The following is a 26,820-nucleotide window of genomic DNA, read 5'->3' as shown; positions in this document are numbered from 1 at the left end:
AGGACTTCTGTAATTAAGTTAAGTAAGAATTAATATTATTGCTTTCAGGATTTCTATAACATTTCAGTAATAACTATTAATGGAATGTACTTGAACATGAAATTTGAATGCTGGTCATCTGCATACACAAATTCCATCCAAGGAAGCACTAGTGAATACTGTGATCACTTTTTAACTTGTCATTTGCTTGTTTTCGTTTATTAATTAGACTTCAAAATGATTCAGGGAAACCTTATTAAGTTTATATGGTTGCATCATAGGCAAAAATGTACTTGGAATTGCAACCACATCGTATTAACATTTTGTTCAATTAGCTAGTCATTAGTGAAAAAGAGAGAAAATTGAGTCTTCTTGTTGGTCTTTCTTGTTTTACCCCCTTCTGAATTAGCATAAACGTACCAAAATGTTTGTTTCCATTTTTCATCCCTTTGAATAATAGTTTTCATGGAGCAGTAAATATTGTTGGAATCATGTGTATTATGTGTTCTAAGAGATGGTTTAAGTGAGCTTTCTTCAGTCCACTCACGGAAGGGCAAAGGGTTTGAATTAGCTGCCGACTCATTCATTCAAACTCAGTAGAAAAGGAGTGGATATTTCTACTGCGAATGTGTGAATGATGCGGGAGATAAATTTCATTCTTTTCTTCTCTGTGCTTGGACTGAAGGGAGCTCCCTTTTTCTATCTTCTTTGTTGTATATATTGTTTACCTAACCATTTCTTTTCATGATGTACTTAGTGATCAGAACTGTGTTTATCTCCGCATTTTTTTGTTACATATTCGTCAGGTGAATTAAATTATGTCCGATTTCTCTATTGATACTATAATTGCAGTTCTCTCCGTTAATTTCCATCATTTTTCTACACCACAATTTATGTTTGTGCATTTTGAACATGCTGAAGTTAAACTTAATTGGTCAGGGGTGCTATATCTATTACAATGGATGATGTGACACCACTTGAAATTCGACAACAAATTTAGTGTACATTTTTTGTTGTATCCATATATTTTGGTTGCAGGTAGTAGGAAATAAGAGAAAGAGGCTGATCAACCCTATGAAATTAGTGGCATGGAACTTTAATGGAGAGGGAACTTCTTTCTCCCTTCAAAACCCTTCAAAACATTTCCATTGAATTGAACAAAATGATTGTGGAGGGAAAAAGAACTTTCCAGTCCTGCCATCGTTCCCCTCTCTTTCGTACTAACCACTTGGACTATCACACTAGACTGGATGAGTGAGAGATCTGGAGACTTATTTTTAGTAAAAACTTGAGAGTTAAAAACATGCTGCTAGAGCGAGATGCTGTGTATACCCCGTTGCATGGAAGTTTCTCTCCAACTGCTACTAGAGAGAGAGAGAGTATGTAGGTATATATATTCCCATTGCATCAAAGCTTCTCTCCTGTGCTTAGAGATTATTATTTTTAGTAAAAACTAGACAGTTAAAAACATGTTACTAGAGAACGAACAAGTCGAGCAGTGTCAACTGAACCCTCGCCAGGAGAAGGAGCTTTTCATTTGATGCTTCACAATTTACAGGTGCATGTTTTATGTTGGGGAAATATGGAGGCTGTGGTTGGTTGTCTTTATTCTTTTGGCAATGTTTGGCAACGCATCATAATTAGAAAGTGAAATTTTATGGCATGCGTTTTGGTATCTTAAAACCCGCCTCATGTCTACGTCTAGTGGGGCTAAACGCAGTCTCTCAGTCTCTCAGAATTGCAGAGGTTGGAACTTGGAGCTATATGCTATTGTTGCACTTCATGCTTCATTGGCAGTCGTGATCTCCGTATTTTATTGTATATCACATACCCCACAATCCACTTTTAGTCTTTATCAGCAGAAAATCTGTTTCTTGAGCATTATTTTTGCACAAATTTGTTAGCCTTTGAGGTAAAAATTAAGAAAGAAACATGGCTTCCTTCTTAGGTCATTGTCATTCATCCTAAACTGAAAATTACAATCTAACACGTATAAAAACGGTTTTTTGGTGTGATTTTAATGAGTTGTTACGTGCACCTATCAAGTTGTAAGTTGTGAGTTCTGTTTGATCCTTACAAGTAATGAGTCAAGCAGAGTTAAAATTTAATTGTGAGTAGGGTTTTCTTGTTTGTATGGAGCGGTAAACCCCTTTTTTAGGGCTCAAAAGGTGGTATGCATATACTATGTGTACGTGTGTGTGAAGATCTAAAGTGAATTAAAATAAGCAGTTCATTGGTTGTCGATAATGGAAGTACACCAAAAAAAAAGATAATGAAAGTACAAGTGAAGTAGATTTTTAACTGTATTTATCGAGTAATGAGCATGTGTTACGGTCTTTGATTAACTTACGGTAAAATTAATATTCTGTCTATATGGGGGTGTGTTTCCATGTTGTCAGTTGCCCTATTTTATTATGTTGTTGATGTCATTCGAAGAAATCTCTAATTGGCTCAGTGCATGAGGTGATCTACTAGAAGACAACGGATCTTTTTGCTTTCTTTAGACTTCTTTCTTGGAAGCATAAGTACCTAGTTCGACCTATTTCATTACCAATTTGGGCAAGGAAGGAAATTACTTGTATACCCAAGATATCTATGTCTTAATCTTATGAGAATGCTCTCGTCACTCGTATACAATGTCTCTCTCACAACTGATCGGGGAGATCAGCTAGGTTTGAAAGAAGTGGAGTTGGATGTGAGAGAACCTCTTGTATTTGTATATAATGAGAGAGGGAATTGCAGTTTCTCCTCACTTGTTTGTGTGCGCTTCCTCAATGTATGCTTGAAACTCCCTTGGTGTGACGGGTTTTAGCAAGGGAGGTCATATTTTACTCGAGCCGAAACGATGCATGAACAATTGTTGGGCTGCAAAAGGTTAAACTGTTAGAAAATTAACCAACAGTGCCATAGAGATCCATGTTAGACGGTAATTAGACTTTCGAGGCTTAAACTGTTAATGATACTCTTCGATTGTGAGAGAAATTTCTCTTGTAAGTTTGCAACTTCTATATGAAGTATGTCAGTTTTTATTAGAAAATGCCTCAGTGATGGTTGGAGTAGGGTTATGATATTTAAACTCTTCTTTTCTCATTGATACAGTCGATGTGGGACATTTCAACATACTGGACTTATGAAGTTTAAAGACATTTCAACATACTAGACTTAGGAAGTTTAAACTGTTAGTGCGTGAGTCAACAATGTATCCAAGTGAATAATGCAACTATAAACTTGCATGCATTATGTACTTTCCAGATATCACATATGGGATCCGTCAGGTGTGAGGTTTTATCAGAAAGGGCCTAAGTGATAGTTGGAGTAGAGTTATGATATTTAAACTCTTATTTTCTCATTGATACGGTCGATGTGGAGCATTTCAACATACTAGATTTATGAAGTTTAAACTGTTAGCGCGCGAGTCAACGATGTATCCAAATGAATAATGCAATTATAAGCCTACATGCTTTATGTGCTTTCCAGATATCACACATGGGAGGGAAAAGTTATCACACCTACTTATCAAGGCTCTCCGCAAAGGATAGATCCAGAACCAAAAACATCTCCTCCAACCCTAGGGGTCATAAAATAGTAAGTGTTCTCAACTCTTTTGCTTTCAGCCTTTACATAATAGTTCATTGACATGTGAAGTAAGCTAAAGGTGGCCCTCTCTTGTAAACCCTAGTCAGTGAAAACGATACGTACAGTAATGGTCCCCCCTCCCTGATAACTAAAGACTAAAAAGTAAGAGGTGGCAGCCTGCCAACATCGTATCATATGTTGACGTGTCGGTAAGTTAAAGCATAAATTTTAGGCTTATTTTTTGTTGATAAGTTAAAGCATAAATTGTAGGCTTATTTTTTGTTATGCTCTTTTGGCACTTCACTTCAATTTTTAACTTCTGAAACTTAATTTTGATCACTGTACTCATTGAAAGTCAATTTTTGTTTCGTTTTATCATTTTTGTTAGTTCTCTTAAAAAATCTGTTAGGTTCACTAATGTGGCATGATTGGGCCCACTTATTTGCCATGTGTACAAAATAATATTAAAAACTATTATAATATTTTGAAAGCTAAAAATATAATTAAAAAAATGACAAGCTCTTCCTCGATCCCCTCCATCAGTCCATCACAGCAGCACCTCCATGCCCAAAGCTTCCTAATCTAAACTACCCACCCATTCGCTCAATAAAAATTCACAGATCTGCAACCTCCCACCCCCTCAAGGGAGCTGTCATTAATCTCCGTCCAAAATAATGCCAACAATAAGCAATAAACCCAGCAACGAGCTTCCTAATCGAAGTGAAGTTTCACAGGCATAGCAAAACATGCAAGTGTTGTTTAATGATTAACTTTTACTTGTTATTTGTTATTGGAGGGTTAAGTATCTGCTTAGAATGGTACACACGAGCCTAGTTAAAATATAAATACTATAAAGCTTAAACTATCAGGTTGAAGGAAGGAGCCAGCCCATGTACAGGCGAAGTGGCTTTCACTAGGAGTAAGTGCTTTTTGTCTTTTCACTTGCCCTCTTTGAGAACTTATGCGTCTTTTGATGCCACATTGCGAGAATTCATCATTTTAACGTTCATTTTTTAGACTCTTGAACTATAGCTGCGAGTGAAGAAAAAATTCAATTTGAAGCTCAGCCGGTTAAAAGAGGACTTAAATTGAAGTCCTAGCAAATTTTGTTTAGTCAAGTTGGCTAGAGTAGTGTACTCACCTATGCTTGCAAATTTGAATCCCTCTTCTTGTAGTTTAAATTAAATTAAATAGAGTATTGCAGTTAAATAAATAAAAAATTGAAGCCCTAAGGGATGGACATAGATGAACACAAATGAAGACATTACTAGAATATAAAACATAAGTCTGGGGTGCTACGAAAGCAGTTCAAGGACGACATAGATGAACAACGCTAAGAAAGACATCATGCACTAGAACATAAAACATAAAATTATCTCTAACTTACGACAAGGCAAAGGACATTCAAAGGAGAAATACAAAACAAGTTTTGATCCACATTCATAGGATGATAGTTCAAAGGAGTCCCTCAAATAGCTCAACTCACAGCTGAAGAGACAAGTTAGGCTGCTGACAGTCCACCAGCCAGGGCAGAAGAGGTTCAGGAGTAGGCTCCTTTTGGTACCATTGAGTTGAAGCTCTTTCATGGCTACCAAATGCATTGTACAAGGGAGGAGGCTTCACTATTCCCTGAACTGCCAGTGACTCCACCCCTTGTTCTCTCCTCATAAACATGTCACTCTTTGCCAATGCACTATGATCCTCACCAAGCTTCAGTTTCATGCTGGGAAAGCTACTCATTTCTTGCACACCTTGCGCCGCATTGGGACTGTTAAATTGAGGCATGCGCTGACCTGCCTGTGTAGGGTTAGCTATATAGTTATTCTTTTGAGGAAGCTGACCTGCATGAAAAGAGTTAGCTGCATAGTTGCTACTCAGTTGCGTGTCGAAACCATTGAAGGAAGTTGTTGTCTGGATCAAACTCGACAGCTCTGGAGTGGGTGAAGGCAAGTAAGATGATGTCCTGAGGTAGGTGTTGGTATTTGACATGATCTCTTGCAGCCTCGACTGATTCAATGCAGTCCTAGACATCCGAGCTTGCGGAAGCTGCTGCAGGTTTCCTACATTGTTACGTTCTGCTAGCATATCCACAGTCCTAAACTTTGTGCTGTTTCCCTCAGGACCACCCAAATCTCTAACAACGCGAATGTGCGACTCCAACTGAACGTTGCTGTTCTGATTTTGATGAGGCCTGCCTTCCATTTTGCTCTCGTGAAGTCTTATACCATTGGTAAGGCTAGGGGAGTCCATGATTTTGTTTATATCAATACCTATCCGTTCCGGGAAAGCTTTTTTGTAAGTATGTCCTTCCTCATGTGCCTTCCCTTTCGGGTCAATGAGATTACCCTTCATGTCTATTCTGGATGTGTCGGGTGCATTCATTTTTCCCTTGTAAGCACCCTCATTGATGCATAGGCTGGCTCTAACTGGGGCATATCCTTGTGCAGAAGCATCACCAAGAAAATAAGGAACATTCACTTCCCTTGGCAAGTTATACAGGGAATTATGTTGCATTTGAGTCATTTGAGAACTATTAACAGTAACACCAATAGGATGGCCAAGTGCCGGTGATGCAGATAGGGCGAAAGCAGGATAATTTTGGTTCTGAAATGGAGGGGTTGCCTGAGGCTGACAATTCTGAGCTGCAACTAGACTTTCTAATTTCTTCTTAGCAACCATTTGAGCTGTTGGTCCCAAATTTTTAATAAACCGCATGAGACTTTCTTTGTATCCTAATCCAGCATCAATCTACATTGTCAAGAAGAAGCAACCAAGTTATATATTTAATTATTTATACTTATATATCAAGTTTGCCCAAACCAGTATATAATCTCAAAGTTAAAACATTTTTCAAACACTTCCATAAAGTTCTATGAGAACAACTGAATACAGACAGGCTATAAAAATCTTCGGTCATGGAACAAATTGCATGCCAAATAAAAGTCCTTTTCTGTGTGCATATGAAACATATCGTGCAGAAGTTACGAAAAATCTTGTGTGTAAAAAACTAACTTGCTGTACTTCCTTATGCAGGTGAGGTTATATCATAGTAACTTACATGAACAAGTGATTTGTTGGGTGCATTGTAGACAGGTGAGATTAAAGATTCATTCTCTTTGGAAGGCGTACAATAAGTGTAACGCCTCTGCGCTCCGGCTAAATTTGAGTCCCTACCATCTCTCAATCCTGTCCAAAGCAAGGCAAAAGAAAACCAGGTTAGCTTCCTTTTCCATCCATAAAAATGCATGAAGGTAGAAACATTCTTCGAATTCTGCCTGTTCTAGTTATCTTCTAATCAGTAGTCTCTAAGCCATTGCAATACTTACCAGGATTTGGATCTGCTTGTTTTTCTCTTCTGAGGGATGAGCCACACAAGCGCCATGGTTTGCCAGTTGGTTCAAGAAACTTTGGCTTCCCAGTTGGTTCAAGAAACTTTGAGTGTATATCTCCACCATGCCCATGAGGGCAGAGTATTTCATGGAAGTAATATTTTAACAGAAAACGTATTCGATCACATCTCAGAGTTCTGAAAAGTTCGTCGGCTAGATCTTTTATACCTTGAGCCTGGCAAGAAAAATAAGATTTTCATGGTAGTTTATATTACAAAAAAAAAAAAAAAAAAAAAAAAAAAAAAAAAACGATGAAAAGGAAGAATTAAATAAATTAACCTACCTCTTGGTAATATATGGTGGCTTCTGCGTTAAAGTGAATTGCATTTTTGGGTATCAGCAGCACATCACGCTGTTAATTCAAAGGAAAAAGTTCATAATTTCGCCAATTACACATGCAACTCGGTGCAATTCAAAACATAAGATGATGTGGTAATTTTTTCCGGTTTCTGAAAGACACCGGATACGAAGGAGAGTTGAAAATGGTGCAACACAAACTGCAAGAAGAAGAAGAAGAGGAAAGAATATGAAAGGAGGAAGAGTGTTTGTTTCGGCACGAACCTTGAATTGTTGCAGGGTTGCATACATTTCTGCATGAAGTTTATCTCTCACGGTGCCAAAATCCATTGGATTTTTTATGATTGCGTAATAGGTTATTACCTTGGAAACCAAGAAACATATTGTTGTTTTCTGATTAGAAAGATGAAAAAAAAATGTGAGAAAAATTTGGCAACAAGTATAGAACTAACCTTGTTAGGGTCAACAGGCTGAGCAAATGCATCATGTGTGTCCCTCCTATGTAAAGCAGAAAGATTAGGATAAAAAAAACATATCGTATGTAAATAATCGACGTCCTTAAGTAATTTTTCAAGTAGTAATTCAAGCATTGCAGAAGAGGGAAAAAAAATTGTGCACACACCTCTGTAATGTATCAAGGATGTACTCGCAGACTTGTTTCACCGACAATGGCGTAGATAACAGTTGTTCTGCAACATGAACACTAACTACGTTACTGCATTCGGAAATCTTGAATTAAACAAACATCTATGTTAGAAATAAGAGGCTCACTGATCTTGATTGCATCGACATCATGTATTCGGTCTTCAAAATCCCGCATGCAACGGCAAATGAGAAGGGAAGGATTACCGAGCTGCAACTTATGGTAAGGACCCTGCAGCTGAAAGAAGCATCAAAGATAAACTAGAGTTTCAATTTACATATGCACATATATACATTAGTTTTTCACTTAAACGGACATTGTTCCTCTCTAACTATCCGTATTATATTGTTAAGGTGTCGATATCATTGGCAATAAGTACCAACATGTTATTGATACACTATCGACAATATCAATACAAAGAATATATGTAAATACATAATGCAAGAGTAGGGCAGGGACAGAACGACCTGTTGAGAGGATAGAACTACTTCGTCAAGTTTTTTGCGCTTTCGGCCTCTCTTGGCACCAGAAGCTGCTGTTTTTGCTGCAACGGGTGTCTGACCGTTCTCTCTACGGACATTGTCTTTGGATTTGGAGATTTCCTTGTTCTTCTTAACCTCCTTCAATGCCAATATTCGGGCGCTCTTCCTTCTCCCTTCAACTAGTTCACTTCCCTCCCATATTTCCATCTCTGGATTGCACCATATACATTTTAATTTCAACCCACGTTTGTAATATAGAAAATGCGCACAAAAAAGGGTCGGTTACAAACTTTTAATCAAAAATAGAACCGGAGGCTCACTAAACTTATAATAATGTCGGACATAATCCACGATTCAGTTTTCTTGAGTTTCATTTTTGATTAAGGGTTTGTAATTAGTTTGTGTGTGTAATTCGCTTCTAATTTTCTGTTACTATTCCCATATCAGCTTTTATAAGAAATTTTACTTTCTATGTTACTCTCTTTAAAATTAATCTATAAAAAAGGAACAAAGAAAGAACATGAAAACTTAGCTGAAGTAAAGTTTGAAGCAAAAGTAAATTAGGACGTAATAGAAAAGGAATTTTTTTTAGGGAGTATTAACAAAAAACCCGCGGTACTATTCACTTTAACGAAAAATCATATTTTTACACTAAAAAGTCAATCATGTTACTATTCACTTTACCCTTTATTTTGTCCTTATCGTTAAAACTAAAAGTTTTCAAACTCTTTTCATTAGTTTTTTTTTTTTTTTTTTTTACCGCCGTTGTGACCTTGTTGTGTGGAATGGAGGGAGGAAAACAACAAATAAATATTGTGGGGCTTTTTAGTTCTCTGAGATTGACATAACTTCTCATTTTGATCAATAACATTAAAAATCGATAGAAGCGATCTCTGAATTTGTCCACCGTAAATCATTTTGTTTCTTCCGTGAAAAATAGTTTAATCTCCTCGTTAAGTAGAGGAGTTGATTTGACAAAAATATCCATAAAAAGGTGGTCACGTGGTCGTTCACGTGACAATTTGACAAAGATATTGATAAATTTTTTCGGAATGACCAAAATAATTTATGGTGTACAAACTCAAGAATTATGTCAATCTAAAAAACTATTTTAACTATAAAACCGTACCTAAGTGCAAAATACCAATTCATTTGTAACGGACGCTCCCACATCAGCATCAGCATCAGCACCAAGATATTTTACCAAAATATTTTACAGCTCATCACCGATGATGTCACTTTCGTTGCTAGTTTTACCACAAAGAGAAGGTTGGCAAGGTGAAAATATTTTGCTTTTTTCAAACAATGTCTTGAAACAAACTTCCTTTTGATGAAAAGTAGAACTAGAAATTTTTACCGCGATGTTTTATTGACAAAAAGCATTTCGTCAGTGTTTGACATACATTTAGATTGTAAAAGTCCTTTTCAGATTTTAATTAAATTTCAACGTACTTCCAACAAAAGCGTTTAGACATAATAGTAAGTTTTGGAAAATTGCTCCCTAAACAAAGAGAGAAGGTTTGCAAGGTAAAACTATTTCTGTTATTATTTTTTTTGCCAAAACAATAACGGCTTGAAGCAAATTCCCTTGTGATGAAAAGTAGAACTTGAAATTTTTACCATGATAATTTATTGAAACAACCGCAACTCTTGATTTCTAGAGGTATCCGCTTGGAAGTGTTTTCAGAAAAGCTAAAAACGCCTTGAAATTACACAAAAAAATTAAAAAAAAAAAAAAAAAATCTCAGACAACTTTTGATAGAAAAAGTCAAGTGTTTCCGAATGATAAAAGCACTTTTAAAATAACATTTAAGACTTTAATTCAAATTTGAACGTGCATCTAGCAAAAATGCTTGTTCTTAGAAGTGCTTCATGAAGCACTTCCTCAATTGTAAGCTCGTTTTCAAACTCCTACATTGAGGATCCATTGTTAACATGCACATGCAAAAGGAGAGGAGAATAAGGATGAAAGCTACACAGGCCAAATGGAAGTCTTCCTTTTCCTCCTTTTGCAGCACAAGTACATTTTTGTATCTTCCAAATTTGAAGCAAGAATGGTTAAAGGATACAGGAAAATGAAAAATTACTGAAATTAAGGTAAGAAAAATAACACGGGACCGGAAAACCCCGCCAACCGAACCTTAGAAGCTCGAAACAAAGATGTTACGAACAACCGGGTAAAAATGCAGCTATGTACAGAATCTGTATAGAAGGAAAGGTAGATTGGAGCAAAGAAAAGAGAACAAACCTTATGAGAGAGCCAATGCAGCACTTGAGATAACAGCAAATGGGAAAGTGCAGGTAAAATTACCAAATGAACACTCACAGCCCTAGAACTCTTTCAAATCTGGTAAAATTCTCATCACATAACATGCATTCAAACCACTCTCAGACTCAAGTGATCAAGAACTTCTATACAGATGAATTTATACACCGGGCACTTTTGTCTGTGCTCGGGGTAGGTGGTCAGGCAAGCGTTACATGCAACGATTATTTTGACAACTGTGCGATGAACAAACTCGACTTCTACAAGTGCCAGTATCTTCCTAATCTGTTCAACATGCAATTGTTACGCCAGATTTGGCAAAACACTATTTACGTTACACAATGTCGCTATTGATACGACAAAAGAATAACGTAAGCAAAATTACCTTTCACTCCACAAACGCAATAAAGAACCATAAATTCGCACAATGCTAGGCGCAATTTGCGCGAAAAAGAAGAAGATACATGTGTAAACACAAATTGCCAAAATGATTTACATCTTGTGCATGGATGGATAGAACTAAAAGCACAAAGCCAAACTCTATTGTTTACAAATAGTGCACAAGTGATACAATGGAGAACTCTGACTAACAAATGGAACGGAAAAAATTCCACAATCCTTCCTAAAATGATGTATACAAGTGACCTGAATTCAATCCTGAGCAGCAAGGATATAGTTAAGAAGCTGTTTCGGGTATCAGTAAGCTAATTTACACAAAATTTCTTCCGATGATCATAGGCTGCAAAGGTAACAGCGCATGCTTCTCAAAGCTAAACTGGCTACTGTACAATTTATCAGAAGGAACAAGCAGTACTACATACCTTACATAGTGCTTGAAACTTATTGTCAAGTGAAGACCAAAGAAGAACCGTATGGCAAAATACAAATGCCATTTATTGATTTTTCAAGCGTGCGCGAGATCCTTGCTTAAACCCATGTGCATCCTCATGTATACTAATCCAACGTATCTATAAGTTGGTTATCCAAGGTGGCTAATAAAGTACTGCAAGACTGACAAAAAAAATACAGCTACTTAAGCCACTCTTTCTTATTTTGGTAGGGAGAGAGGGGCGGAGGAATAGGAACAAGGTCATGCCCCCAATTTAACGGTGGAATCAAGTGCATCAATTGTGTTATTTTGCTGTCCCCAGAGCTGTGCATATCGTCCTGCCTTAGACAATAGAACATCATGGGATCCCTGCTCAACTACTTTCCCGTTCTCCAGAACTATTATCTGAGATTTTGTTCGAAAAGAGAGGAGTAAGATAAAAGGAATACGGAAAGATATAGCAATGTACAAAAGGAATATGAAAATATAAAGGAATTGTAGGACAGAGGGTAGCACAACAATGACTTTGATAACAAGACATTTATGCCTTGTTTGGTGACTAGGATTGGGAAGCTCACTAGATTTCAATAAATGTTGAATGAAGTGGATGCCCACTTGCATAGTTTTTCAAATTGAAGGTAAGAGAAGGATTAATTGTGAAAACTTATTCCTCCTAATCCATCTTCTACCTGCACTTGGACAAACTATTCAAGTGAGCATCTACAGTTGAATGCTTTTTCATTCAACATTCATCAAATCTAGCGAGTTATCCAATGCAAGCCAGTTGTAGACATCAAACGAGGCCTTAATAGCTTAAGAGTTCAATAGTTTAAAAGGTATGACAAAACTGCAACTCATATAACACTCTTTCATGCCCACGAACCAAACTTAAGTATGAATTACAGAGTCTAAGATGTTAAGGTGAAAAAGATATAAAAATGCAGGAGAATCCACACATAGGTGAAAGAATGCTTACCTCATCGCACTGCATTGCAGTGGTTAGCCTATGGGCAATGAAAACTGATGTTCGATTAGTTATGCTTACCTCATTGCACTGCATTGCAGTGGTTAGCCTATGGGCAATGAAAACTGATGTTCGATTAGTTGCCAAGGACTTCAATGCGGTTAATATTTCTGCTTCTGTGGTGCTATCTAGTGCACTTGTAGCTTCATCACATAAACTGTGGATGTCAAATAAAAAGAACATCATAAAATAGTCAGCCTACTTTCTCCTTAAAGGATGAGAGCAAGAATAAAAAGAACAAAAAATTATGGATAAAAAAGAATGGTTACAGAATTGGAGGTGCTTTCAAGAATGCACGAGCCAGTGCCACACGCTGTTTCTCACCACCACTTAACTGCACAGAATTATTATCCAAATTTTCAGAATTCAATAGTTCCACCAAGAAGGATTAACAAACAGCTGTGTATTCCTTTCCCCCCCCTTTTTCTGTCAGCATGTTACAAAGTCAACAATAATAACCAATTTAAAAAAAAACTACAAAAAACTGACTTTGCAGGAGGTAGATGTACTGCAGAAAAGTAAACTCATGTAGTACCCTAACCCAACCTAACCCTTAGAGAGGGATGTTTATTCCATGACTACAGCAAACAAATTAGATAGCATCAGTCTTCTCACCTTGAGCCCTCGTTCCCCTACGACAGTAGAATACTTGTCAGGGAACTTCATGATAGTGTCATGTATTGCTGCACGTCGAGCTGCATCATAAACCTAAACAAAAATAATTATTTAGGCCAAGAAATAGCACCGTAGATTAAACGATAAGCTTTTCAAAGACAAAAAAAAATAAAAGAGATAATCATCCATCTTATACCTCTTCTTTTGGTGCTGAAAGATTACCATAATGAATGTTGTGAAATATTGTGTCATTGAATAGTACCTGCCAAATATTTCCTTATTAGGTTGTTACTACTTAAGACCAGCAAGATCCTGCATAGCCACCTCAGAGTTTGCTGTAGTACCTACTAAAACCAGAAACAAAACAAAAATGAAGTTGCTTATTTGGACTTACTGTATCTTGGGGCACAACACCAATGGACTTCCGTAGACTCTCAAGTGTTACATCCTGAATATCTTGACCATCTATCTTTATCTGTCAATGGCAAACTTGTTATGAGAAAGGGAGGAATGTGACAATGTCCATTTGAATTGTGAAATACAATTTATTAAAACCTCTTAACTCAACCCTTGCTTGGTCATCTCTAATCAAGTCATAATTCAATTCAATTCCTTGTTTAGTTACATAGATTGTTATTTTTCAGGGAATATTTATGTTCTTCCCTTTAATAATTCAATCCTTAGTCATCCCTAGGTGTGTTACACCAAGCTGTTTCCTGATACCTAGCAGATTAAAAATTTTAAACAGCTTAAAGCATGTTTTGAGCTGACGAGTAGATTGATGGCAAGTTCTTACTAGTACTATCATCATCATAAACTTTGTCTAAATGATTAGAAATTGCAAACAACATAAAAACTTTCAGCAATGACAATAAGCAAGGCAAAACCACTGGCTACTTGAACCATCAGCATCAGACTCCACCACTAAGATAACACCGCATGCTTTGTAAATAAAGTCCATATTGTACCAACAGGAAAAACTAACAGAAAACAGAATTAGTTTGCTTACACTTCCAGAATGGGTGTCAAAGAACCTGAAGAGCAATCTGAGAATGGTGGACTTGCCTGCAAGCAAATGCAAATTCAATACATACATGAACCCATGCTATTGCGTAAAAACAAAAATACGCTGTACCATGCAAAAGTGATAAAAATAAAAGAAATAAATATGCATGGGCATCACTTGCTTATCCTAATAACTGCCAGGCTAACATCAAGCAATAGCAGCAGAACTATCGTAGAACCATGTCACAAAGGAAGCACACAAACCATAAACATATAGAATTTCATGTTGAACATTAAATTATATCAATGAGGAAAGGAACATTGTATCAAGAGATTATCCCCTTACCACTTCCGCTGGTTCCAACGATGGCCACACTCTTTCCAGCAGGTACAACAAATGATATTCCATCAAGAATCTTTCTTTCTGTCAGGTAACTGCATAAATGGAAAAAAAGGAAATATAGTGCATCAGCAACGGATCATATAAACAATACACTTATAATAATATCACACGCAAATCTGGGACATAAAGATCACGTCTATCTTCCAAGGAACCCTTTACATCATCATGCTTAGTCGCTAACTATTTCGACTACTCTACAAGTACAGGATGATATATCAATGACAGAACAGCCAGAGAGAGAAATGCCGGCTCAGAGAAAAGGCAAGCAAAGCCTTCACTCCCACCCAATTTAAGCCTTCTTCTGAGATCCAATTCTTTTAAACAGCCAAAATTATAATAATAGAAGGATAGAAAGATAGAAGGAGAAGCATACACCACCTGAAGTGTACATTGTCAAACTGAATGCTTCCCCCGCGTAACTCCAGAGGCTTTGCATCAGCTTTGTCACCAATTTCAGCCTTTTCCTACGGTAGTAACGAAAACAAAAGTACGAGTTAAAACAAGAAAAAGGTATTAGAAACTGAAAAATTGCCATCTCACCAATGTACAGGATAACAAATCTCAAAATAACGTTAACGGCAAACAAAATCTCTCTCATTCTTATAAAAGTTTTAAGTACAAAGTAAAAACCCAAAATTAAAAAAATAAGAGTTGTGTAAAAACCCAAAATTAAAAAAATAAGAGTTGTATATATTTCCTTCTTTTTTCTTCATTAACAAGGCTTGAAAATAGAAAGAGCATAGATTTTGTCCATTATAAGATAGATTTTCTTATAGTGAAAAACTGAATAAAAATAAAGAAAAAGAGAAACACTCTATACATCAACTAAAAGCCAACTTGCAAGTAAACTGTGAAGTTCCTTCATTTACCTCCAGTAACTGAAACATAGATTTCATGTCAACCAGACTCTGTATAGTCTCACGATAAACACTACCAAGGAAATTGAGTGGAAGCGAGAGCTGGAATAGAAGTCCATTCACCATGACCTGTATATTGATTCAACCATAATTTGAATTACCTTTTTTTTAACAATAATTTGAATTACCATTTTTTTTAACAATAATTTGAATTACCATTAGAGAATCACTTCGCAACAAAAAAATTTCAAAATCTAAGTCGGCATCTCAAGGAAAATTACCAAATCACCAACTGTCATATTGCCACTCATAATACCATTTGAACACAACACCATAGCAGTTGATAGAGCCGTGCTAAATATAATATTTTGGCCGAAATTCAGAAAAGCCAGACTGCGTTGTGTTTTTAAAGCAGCATCCTCATACCCTGAAAGATAAAATAACGGCAAGCAACAGAAGAAGCATTAAGAAACCATGAAAATAAGATTTTAGGGTATATGAGTGCGAGCTCAATTTAAACTCAGAAAAAAACCTACTATTATTAGTGCAAGCAAACCAAAAATATTTCAGGGAGGAACAAACATGTCCAATACCATGTGAACAAATACCCCACAAAGCACATTCAGTAAAAGCAAAATAAAAGTCGGCTTGGTGGAATGCCACCTGAGATTACCATGCAAACCCATAAATGCATGAAACAGAAGGAAGCATCAAGGTTGGTTCAGGAAATAATTTTCTTGATAAGGAAGCAAGCAGTGCATATGTATGTCGTGAATAAATACATGTTTATGCCTAACGTCAAAATAATTTGACATTTTATGACTTTAAGTTTATCAGAAAGACTAATAGCAGCTTTTACATTTTGTGTACCATGAACTAGTGGGTTTAATTCATATTAGTTTCCAGACCAATGCTAATTCAGGAAAAAAAAAAACTTACTCTTTAAGTACTCATCATATTTGGTGGCTTCAAAAGATTCATTATTGAAATATTTCACGGTCTGTAGAAAGAAAACAGCATCAGATGATGAAACCACAGAACATCAACTTGTGCATAAAGTGAGTAGAAGCCATACAAAGTACATCATGTTACCTCATAATTTATAAGTGAATCGATTGCCCTTGTACTAGCATCATTATCAGCCTTATTCATGGCCTTTCTAAACTTAGTCCTCCACTGTAAAGGCAAGAAAATCATTTACAAAAAGTTCGTAAACCAAAAGCTATCAGCATATCGATAGACAGGATAAGGCGATGAAGTGCAAGATATTCTAGAAATATATCAATATGGCATTATATGCATGTATGAATAGAAAAGTACATACCAATACAGACCACTAATAAGAGAAAAAAGGTGTGACCAACAAGGAATGGAAATTAGAGCATCCCCAAGGGGACTCTTCATATTTAGTTAAAATAACTAAAAAGTCATTTTAGCTAGCCACTTTTGTATTGTTACTCCAACCCTGCTCCCGACTTTAAGTAGTCATGAATGTTTCTAAATTTTTTCTCTCTCCAGAATATTCAAAACGAAGAAGTTTGCTTGCTAATTATTATTAAAATATTAGATAGCAAGTCACTAGGAATCACTTTCTCTCCCTCATATTTATAAGATTGTAGAGGTTGAGTAATTTTTAGGGGCAAATAGCCAGTAGTATGATGGGGGCATCTTTTATGAAACTGCTCTATATTTTAGCTATGGAAATTTCATTAGCTAGTCCTTTGTAGATGCTCTAAGAGACTGGAAAAAATTGCACAATTCATTCCAGAGACTCTAAGCAAACGATTGACAAGAGACACAATACCTGTGTGACAGTCAATGTAAATGCGACATATGCAGCAACTGATAGTGAAGTTATCCATGCAAAAGGTGCTCCAAATTTGTAAGCCAGTATACCTGAAACCATAGATATCTGGAAGGGTACATGTCAAATCAGTTGAATTTGTTCAGAAACTTAGTAATGTAGTTCTGTCATATATACAAAGCGAGTGGAACCTCAACCTTCGTACAAATAACAGCACAAACTCCAGTGTCTTTATACATGTCAACAAGCTTGACAATAACCAAAGGTACAGATCATACCTCTAAGATGGTAGGTACAACGTTGAACACCATAGATGAGAGAATAAAATTTATTGCACGGCTACCACGGTCAATTATTCTATTTAGTGCACCGGTTTCTCGACTGAAATTACATTAGACAAGGGATAACGCAATTGTAAGCATGCAACTAATAGCTCAAAATATCAACTTTATTGAAAAGCTGTTATTATAAACTAAAGCACAATATCTCCCCTAAGGACAACTAAATTCTCACCCCACCTCTACAACTAATTCATACATTCTTAAAAAAACATGGAAAATAATAGACATGGATACCTAAGATGATATCGAAGACCAAGGTCGTGCAGATGAGAAAAGACCTGCAAAATGTTTAAATTGCATTTGTCACGGAAAATTTTAGGATATAAAGCATCTAACTTCTTAGAGTAATCCAAGCATGCTATATATGTAACCAACAAAGGATACATTTTGGAGAACGCTACTTTCATACCTTCCTAGATACCGATCGGATTGTTCGCAGCGCTACCTTAGAAAACACGGCAGTCCGCAATTCTGCAACGATATTTGCGCAAAATTTTAGATATAAACAACAACCCAGTTCCAAATTCACGTATATAAACATGTTACTGAAGCATGAATATCCAAAGAAAATGGTATGAGCAAGCAATTACTTCATGCGTAGTAGTACCGTTGAAAGCAGAAGCACAAGTACGTGCAATCCCATATCCAATCAAAACGGAAGCCGGGGTTGCAAAAAGCGCCAACTGGGTCGAATTGGCTGCTGTGAAAGAAGCCAGAGCAGTGGCATTGCCAGTAGCCGAGCTCAACCAATCAACAGCAAGCTTGAAAAGGAAGGGCACCTGCACATTGAGGACCTTCGCTCCAACCAAGAACCCCAACGCAGCAATGACCCTGAGGCGGAACTCATAGTTGTCTTTCATCCACAAGTAACTGGCTAGAGTTCGGAAAATCTGCACATTCGTAATCTGTTCGACGGAATTCCCTTTAGAAACTCTAGGAGTCGGGTTGTTCTTGTCCGGCAAAGTGGAGAACAATGACCGCCCGTCCGGCGGAGAAGGGGTGGATGTGGCATCGGCGATGAAGGCATTGATGCGGAAAGGGAATATTGATGCTGTGCGGACGGGGTTCGAAGTCAAAGGCTTTGGGAGACGAATTGGGCTGCCGTGGAAGGCGGTTCTGGCGGCGAAGGCAGTTGAATTGAAGCTCCGGTGGGGTTTGTGGTGGAGGAGAAGCCCGCCGACTCTGTACCACTTCGACGCGGTGGAACCCAGCATTCTTCTTCTTGTTGTTGCTTGGACCCAACAAGGTTATTTCATTGGGACAATCTGAAAACCCTAAATTGGGAAAACTTTGAATTGGGAGGGGATTTACGGAGGGAGGGAAGGATGAATCAGGACGGAAAAGAAGGGAAGGGGGGAGGAAGTCAAGGTTGATTCCTTGATGATTCTCTGTATTAAAAGCCAATGTTCTAAAATTTTTACTTGCTGGGAGTATTTGGGTATGGTGTGGTTGCCGGGCCAAGGAAAGTGGTGTGAGCCCCATGGCGATTGGGGGTGCACATGTTAGAAAGCATCAGGGAATCAGTCTCGTTTGTAAGTATTTTTGAAATGATCCAAGAAGTATTTCTAAAGAAAATATTTTTAAGTTTTAAAAAGATGTAAATGTTTCTGAGAAGAAACGTCAGTTATATACTTCTTGTATGATTCACTTCCAATTGTATTTTCAAGATTCACACTTGCATTTTTAGTGATGATTGATTCAAAAACCATTTTCATTAAAAGTGTTTTTAGTCATTTTAAAAGAAATTTCAAATAAGTCATTAGGGATTGTTTGATAACCATAGCGAATCAAAATATCTTGCATGTGATTATAACGGGTTAAGCTACTCTCTGTATTATAAATTGATTTAAGATAAAATCTAAAATCTGAACTTTACCAAATAAGATTATCTTAGTTGATCTTGAGATAATAATTTTATAGTGAAACATTGATGGAATGGATCTTGCTTCTGAAGTTCATGAAATCAATATTTTATTGTATGTTACAGTAACTTACATTTTACTCATCTTTTAAGTAACCAAGTATTTTTTCTTTTTATTTTAATTTTTGTCAAACATAATAGAAGAAAGAGTTGTGAATTCTTATCTTTGTTGTCCACCATACAAACGCATTGTCTTCGCATTACTTCCCGCTATTGGCATTATCTCCCACACCATCACTACCTTTCTTTCAAGTTAGAATATGGCAGCTGCAAGCTGCTTCAAGCATGGAACAATACTTCCCGTCTCCGCGAATCTCCGGCACAAGCAGCCACCGCCTCGAAGCAGCTTCATCGGAAACAATGAGCTGAAGGGAAACATAAGCATGATGCTATTGATGGGATTGAGTGGGGGACATGGAAATGGTAAGGGATCCAAGAGGGCTGGGATGATAAGGTGTGGGAGAGGGATAGAGGACTTCATAGGAGGGGACTTGGTGAGGTTTGATCTTGGCCGTTGGCTTTCTGACGTGGAAGAGCACAAGGCCCTCGCCGTCTACTCTCCCCACGAGGGAGGGTACGAGGGCCGCTACCTTAACCGCCTGACTTACCAAGGTTACTATTTCCTCGACCTTAGCGCGCGAGGGCTTGGTGATCCTGAGACCACCCTCACCAAGGTTCACCCTGTTTGTCCGGTGAGTTCAGATATCTAATATGTTATGTTATCAAATTGTTAGTCGTCATCTAGCCTTTCATTTTGTTTTTCTTATTCAACTGTTGTTGGAAAGTAGCCTCATCTAGGGAAGCAGCCCATATCAAGATGGTACTTTCCACCAGAGGTGGATTACAGGCTTGCCGCTCTGCCTCCAAAAGCCAAAGGCCTTGTAGTCTGGATCATTGAAGCCAAGGTATTTACTCTTGCAGACAGAAGCAGAGTGCGAAAATCACTTTCCAAAGAAAAATCGGAATATAATCACTCTAATGTTGTCCCATGTACTTCAGGTTCTGTCGAAGGCTGAATTGCAGTTTCTTGCTCTGCTTCCCACGCTACGTCCCAAAGTGAGGGTCATCGCCGAGTGTGGAAACTGGTAATGCCAAATGCCCTTTTGTCCTGGATGTTTAGGTGTTCATGCCTACTTTCATAGCATAGATCATCTTACGATTATGTCAAAAAACTGATACATTGGCAGGAGGAAATTTGTGTGGAAGCCACTCAAAGAAATTTCGGGACTAACTGCTAACGAGGCATGAGAACAAGAGCAAAAGACAATCGATGAATTCAAGTCGCTCTCATCCTGCACTTACCGTTGTTTAGCAGCGCTGCATTTTGTTGATCCATGGAACAAGAAATACGCAAAGAGTTTTCACTATTGCCGTTGTTTACCGGCGCTGCTTTTTCCCCGATCACATGTCAAAGTGTACATCGTTTCATCCAAACATTGTAATCAATCCGCGTTCATCCGACATACAATTTTGACCATGTAATCAGTCTACTGCATGACATGAAAGTGAAACCAAACAAGCATCTGTATTGCATTGCACTGATGACATAAACTATGTTTCCCAAGGATCAAGGAATCAAGTAAATATGGTAACGTTGCCCGATAACATTACATTCACCAAAAAATATACAGCATTTCTCATACCAGCGCTAACAAACGCTACTCTCTCGCTGGAGTTAACCTACTTCACAACACTATACATAGATTTCAAAGTGCTCAACTTCAATCTCCTCTAAGTTATCAGCCTCCCATTTTCCCTAAGAAGGGAAAAATAGAGGATGTTTCGAACTGTACAAGTCAGAATCTAAATTCTCCTCTTCCCACGTCTTCCTGAGTCTAAATCAACTAGCCTTGATGATGAATGAGTAGGCAACTGGGCAGATAGACCAATAGATTCTGGAATGTCAAGACTGTCACTCATGGATGGGCCCATGTTTGCACGATTGATGTCAACCCCGTGAAATTGTTGTACTTCAACCTTCACTTGTTCAATCTGCAAGTTATATGTACAGGAGAAATGATCAGCGAGTGCCCCGTATTGAAAGATTAAATCATTGTTCAGACATGTCAAGCAACTTTGAGATGTGTTGCCCTCACTAGTTCAATATGGTAAATGGATGAATGTGCATCTGCAAGTCTCTTTTGCAGTTCATCTGCCCTTTTCTTCTGGAACTCAAGATTCTCCAATTCATGTCCCTTTTCGCCTAACTCTTGATACAAAGCTACCATAAAAATAGCATGTATCAGCAGAATAAATCCAATGAAGATTCCAGTTAAAATCTACTCAATTGAGTTAGTTAAATGATGAAATCCGACATGCTTTACTAATATGCAGAAGAATGACCTAAAATACAACCGTAAGCATTAAATTTCTTCCGGTTACAAAATATTTGTTCCAAAACTCTGATACATGAATGCAGAACATGGTCATGTATACAAATTTGGAACCATTAGAAAATATCACATAGCATTGCAAGTAAAAGGATAAACGTGAATTTGATCAGTCCAGTCAGTGCATACCACAACCTAGAGTGTGGCAGGGCTCTCTGTTGCACTAATGGAGAAACTAGATTGTCTGTTCTATATAATGAGCCAAAAGGAACATATATACCTGTCAGAATAGAGAGCACCGATATCTGTGCTGGGATATCGGAAAGTTTCTTTGCCAATGTTAAGGATGATCTCAAGATCTCTCTGGCTTGTCCAGGATCATGAAGAGCTAGTGCCAAACTCCCAAGGATGGTCAAATACTGTGAAACAAGCTGGAGGTTCCCCAAATGAGTATGTGTCAACTGCAAACCTTTGGCAAGTTGATTTCTGCACCAAAATGAGATTTAGGAGAGAGTCAATATTGTAAATAATTCAAGTATCATATCCGTTATCACGATTAGCTGGATTTATAAGTTTATGTACACAAGAACTAAAACAAAGAGTAAGCAAAAAGCAGAGCCTGGAGGACTTGGTTTCCATAGTAGTAGTTTGTGCTCTTCTCTTTGTCCGTATGGTTGGATCTGTAGGGTTAACCCCCGTGGGTCTCCTAGAAACCAGGATTCAGCTAGACAGCAAATATTCATCACTTCATAGTTTGAAGGATAATGGTGCACTTTTCTTAGATAGCATTTCAAGGAGTGAATTAATTAACAATATATAGAGTTGAAGAAAAATTTGATACATCACTTGAAAATATTATCCAATATTAACATACAAACAATTGAAACATCAATGACATTATAAATATGACATGTTCAACTCGTATAAATGCTTTAGGAGATAAAATGGACTCGGTCCAAATGACTAAGGAAACAGAGTAGACAGATTAATCTCCACACAGCAGTCAAATTCAAAACTTTTCCGACTTTAAAACAACAGTTTAAAATCTATAATGCCAACCGCAGAAGATGATAAAGGACTTGAATGTACCTTGCTTCCTGTAGATCTTGTTGCTTCATCAATAAAAGACCATAGGCAAAAAGAGCACTGGTTTTCTCTCGAACTCCAACAAATGAGTCCATCATTCTGTAAACAGGTCCAATCAAGTCAAGTGCCTGCATCCAAACATCTGTTCAGCAATGGGAAAATCCAAAGAAAAAAAAAAATGAAAACTACGTGCAATCAAATACTAAATTTTAAAAAAATATAAAAGCAACAGAACAGAAATTACAGAAAACCTTTCACCTGTGTAGATGATTCCGAATCACCAATGCAGATGTAGGAGACAGCTGCATAAATTTGGCAGATAGCTTGCATTGATTTGCTCTCTGTCAGCTGCTCATACACAACACATGTAACACATAGTTTAGATGCCAAGGGAAATTACGTCCATATGTCTTATTTGTTTTGTTTATCTTTTACCAAACAGAATGAAATCTAACAAACATGGTAGAGGACACAAATTAGCATATTGCTCTCTCATTGTAAAAACAATAAAACCTTTAATTTTTGGCTAGTGATATATGGCAGATACTGAAGTTCAAGAAATATTTACCTTTGCAGCTTCAATGTAATGGAAAGCTGCTTCATGATAACAGCCAACAGCATGAGCATACTGCCCCCTGAGCATTTCGATGATGCTCTCACATGTCTGTAAAATTGTTGGGAAGCGCATAAACCAATTTTTCATCTGTACCAATGCCTGCAAGGTGCACGTATATTGATTTGACTATACTCATTACATGCAGTCACCTTGAGATTAAGAATACACACAAGTATGTCTTGAGACATGCACTTACCTCTTGTGCTTCTACAAATTCGGATCGCGTCAACTCCATAGCCACTTTGTTTTCAAGAAACTGCATTAGTAGCGTCAAATACACACCAGCCATCCAGATAGCAGAGTGTTGCAAATTCACCTCTGCTCAGAAAATTTTACGAAAGGTTGCTTTAACAATGTTCAAACAAAAATAAAAGCAACGTAACCATGTTATTATAGCCACCTCAAAGTGAACTTACCTCTCACACCATCAGTTATTCCAAGCTTCACAAGTTCCTCTGAAAAGAAAAAGGAAAGGAATAAAAAACCAAAATAATTCAAGTTAAAGTGTGTATCACCATCAGTCAGAGGCTCATAGAATGACATGTTAATCCCCCTCCCGCCCTCCCTTCCCACAAAAATAAAAGGAGTAAAAAGAAAACCTTGGATGGTTTGAATTCCGGATTGTATACGCTTTCCAGAGTCCTTAAAATTTCCTTTTGGACGACTCAACGCAACCACCATAAGATCAACAAGAGCATAAACCGCACTTTTTGGTAGCCATTCCCCATCAAGAGGAGGCGGTGCTAGCTCAAGCTTATCTCCATATGTTCGTTTCATATTTCCAAAATACGCTGGTTCCAGGGAACCTGGGGCAGTTGACCTCCATGTTGAAAGACTAGAGAGCTGGTGTTGAAGCCGAGCCTGTTTTTCAGACAATGCTGACCTCTCCCTGTGGTGTAGATCAAACCGGGAAAGACTCTGATTTACAGCATTGAGTTCCCTTCCCAGCTGCTGCACATGCTGCATTTGCTGCAAATCAGCCTTCATAGCAGCATCCAATCTTTCTACATGTGCTCCAGCATTCTTGTAGTCACATATCCGGAGTCGATAAAATATGTGCAGCAGTTCATTATAGAAGAGTAAACCAAGGCATTGTTGCCTCTTTATGGGTGTAACCAAGCAAGAACGAGGTAAAAGTAAAACAAGCAACCATTATCAGCATTATGGAAAGTATGAATTAGAATAAGCAATGTAGAAAACTATTAAGACGGCAAGATGGGAACATACTTTCTGCGGGTCTAAGGACTCCCACACTTCATTGCATTTGGTAACAGCTCGCTCAACGGTACTCTCATCATCCCATTGCATTAGGTGTACATGAAGGATAGAAGTTGCAAAGAACATCTAAATCCAAAATGAGTAAATTAAGCCATGAAATTAACCTACAAGTAATGTTATCTTGTCAGACAGTTTCGTTTACCTGTAACTCGGGATAATATATTTCGGCAGCGCAAACAAAACCGGCCTCCAAGGCGGAGATAGAACTCCGGTAATCCCCTTCGATGATCAGAGCATTTGCAAGCTGAGAATTGAAGTTGCAAGACCATAACTTGACCGTAATTCTTCAACAACAACACCAATCACAACACCACCAACATGAGATTTTAAGTTCCAAATACTTGAACAAAAACAACAATTACAAAAACGAAACGTCAAAAACTAAAAACGAAATGGGTACCAAAAGGGGTCGGAAAATTAAGCATTAAAAGTAGGGAAATTGAAGGCTACTGGCACTGCTACTACATACTCGTGGCCGGCGGAAGCGGAAAGCTCGAGGGCTTTGTGGAGGATCTGCTTCTGCGGCGGAATGGCGCCGACGAGGTGGTAGCACTGGCTGAGGAGGCTGTAGGCGCGGCACTTGAGGTCGAAGCAGGAAGGGATGGACTTGAGGAGCAGTTGAGCTCGCTCCAGGTGCGACTTGGCGTGGTTGACGTTGTGCGAGTGCTTCAGGAGCAGGGTGGCGATACGGAGGCGCGTTTTGACTTCGACGATGGGGAAAAACGACACGTCGCTTTGGCATATGGCTTCCAGGCACTTCACCGCCTTCCCGATCTCCCCTTTCTGCTCCTGGTGGTCCGCCAACGCCCACAGCCCCTCCGCCACCGCTTCCATCTCTCTCTCTCTCTCTCTTAATTTTAATTAATTGAGTAATTTCATGGAGAAGATCGGGAATTTGCTGGGAATTTGGGAGGGAGAAGCACGGAGTTGCAGAGTTATGGACTGTTTGCGTTCAGAAGTCAAACGACATTACCAATCCGGCGGTCCAGAGTCCCTCGCTTTTTTGGGTGCGTATCTGAAGCATACGGCAGGTCGTTTACATTGCGGAGCATTCCGTCCCATCTATGAAGATTTGGTAATGGATAATACGAAAAATGAATGAATCAGATTCAAAATAAAAAGTTCGTATGACAGTAAAAATCAAATTTAATAGTTAAAATATTTGTAGCATTGAATGATACTATCTTACCTGGGCTTTGTAAAGTTTGGCTATACAAGTGTGTTTATCCATGTGCGCACATTTTCAAAATTTTCTCAAAAGCTAGATAAATTGTGTGTAAAATATAATCTCCTCACAAAGTGGAATGAATACCCTAGTGGGTGGGGGAGAATGTCTTATATGAAATCAGTTCGTTAACACGTAGTGTCTCCTATTCAGTAATACATTATCATTGAAATTTTTTTCTCCACATCTCAATGTATTAAGTTGTTTTCGGTTGTGGGAGGGGGTGGGTGAGGTGACAAGGAATTCAAACTCAATGCATAAAAAAAAGTATGGATAATGTCAGTGAGACCAAATTTTTTAATCCAAAGAAGCAAACCAAATGATATGGTTGTTAATGATTGAATTATTACTCAAGCAATAATTACCATGTTTATTTCTTATTAGTAACATATCATTTGATTTGCAAATTTAATTTAAAATTTTGGTCTCCCTAATATACCAAAAAGGTATATCTACTTTATTTAACGTGGCTATGCTCACATCTGTAACTCTTTAGGCTTTAGGTATCAGTTAGTTAAGGTATCAAATATGCGTTGTCAAGGTTAGCAGATCAACAAATAAAGCGTCACGGAGATTTGCACCTCCAAATTCACAACCTTCGAAGCAAAGCATCTTCAAAGACTGCACCCTCACCCTCAGCGTCCACATAACCGGATTTTGCACCTCGAGATCACACCATGAGAAACAAACATTTCTCAGACACGCAAAACTGAAGTCAGCGTTTGCCAAGTCCAGTTTCGAAAGGTGAAGGCCAGAGAGGTTAACGCCTCGAAGCCGGATTCTTCCATTTGATTGATACATGACTTGATGATATCAAAGCGCATAAATTCCAACTTTTCAGTGTTTTGATCATC

At 37.9% G+C, this 26,820-nt stretch overlaps 3 protein-coding genes across 3 annotated transcripts; 1 reads left to right on the top strand and 2 right to left on the bottom strand.

Moving 5' to 3' along the window:
- Positions 1-11,101: 11,101 nt before the first annotated feature.
- LOC137715939 (ABC transporter B family member 25, mitochondrial-like) lies at positions 11,102-18,939 on the bottom strand. The gene is made up of 18 exons (XM_068455302.1): positions 18,118-18,939; positions 17,920-17,981; positions 17,745-17,788; positions 17,448-17,550; positions 17,170-17,277; positions 16,458-16,541; positions 16,305-16,365; positions 15,647-15,792; positions 15,378-15,494; positions 14,887-14,972; positions 14,452-14,540; positions 14,110-14,165; positions 13,495-13,575; positions 13,297-13,362; positions 13,101-13,193; positions 12,755-12,819; positions 12,507-12,642; positions 11,102-11,866 (listed from the first exon to the last, which is right to left on the bottom strand). Exons 1-18 carry the CDS (start codon positions 18,722-18,724, stop codon positions 11,723-11,725), a joined length of 2,148 nt encoding a protein of 715 aa, XP_068311403.1. The 5' UTR covers positions 18,725-18,939; the 3' UTR covers positions 11,102-11,722.
- A 691-nt stretch (positions 18,940-19,630) lies between these two features.
- Positions 19,631-20,873, top strand: LOC137715867 (NAD(P)H-quinone oxidoreductase subunit N, chloroplastic-like). The gene is made up of 4 exons (XM_068455219.1): positions 19,631-20,123; positions 20,220-20,336; positions 20,431-20,516; positions 20,619-20,873. The coding sequence occupies exons 1-4, from the start codon at positions 19,692-19,694 to the stop codon at positions 20,677-20,679; spliced, it is 696 nt and encodes a 231-aa protein (XP_068311320.1). The 5' UTR covers positions 19,631-19,691; the 3' UTR covers positions 20,680-20,873.
- LOC137715866 (sister chromatid cohesion protein SCC4) lies at positions 20,715-25,766 on the bottom strand. Its single transcript, XM_068455217.1, has 12 exons — positions 25,211-25,766; positions 24,884-25,025; positions 24,691-24,807; positions 24,063-24,564; positions 23,880-23,918; positions 23,660-23,781; positions 23,416-23,562; positions 23,106-23,195; positions 22,851-22,975; positions 22,042-22,247; positions 21,528-21,652; positions 20,715-21,423 (listed from the first exon to the last, which is right to left on the bottom strand). Exons 1-12 carry the CDS (start codon positions 25,573-25,575, stop codon positions 21,235-21,237), a joined length of 2,169 nt encoding a protein of 722 aa, XP_068311318.1. The 5' UTR covers positions 25,576-25,766; the 3' UTR covers positions 20,715-21,234.
- Positions 25,767-26,820: the final 1,054 nt, after the last annotated feature.

The sequence above is a fragment of the Pyrus communis genome, chromosome 14 (genome assembly GCF_963583255.1).
Source record: "Pyrus communis chromosome 14, drPyrComm1.1, whole genome shotgun sequence".
Taxonomy (NCBI): domain Eukaryota; kingdom Viridiplantae; phylum Streptophyta; class Magnoliopsida; order Rosales; family Rosaceae; genus Pyrus; species Pyrus communis.
Note: the sequence above shows the minus strand (reverse complement) of the source record. Positions and strands in the feature narration are given on the sequence as shown.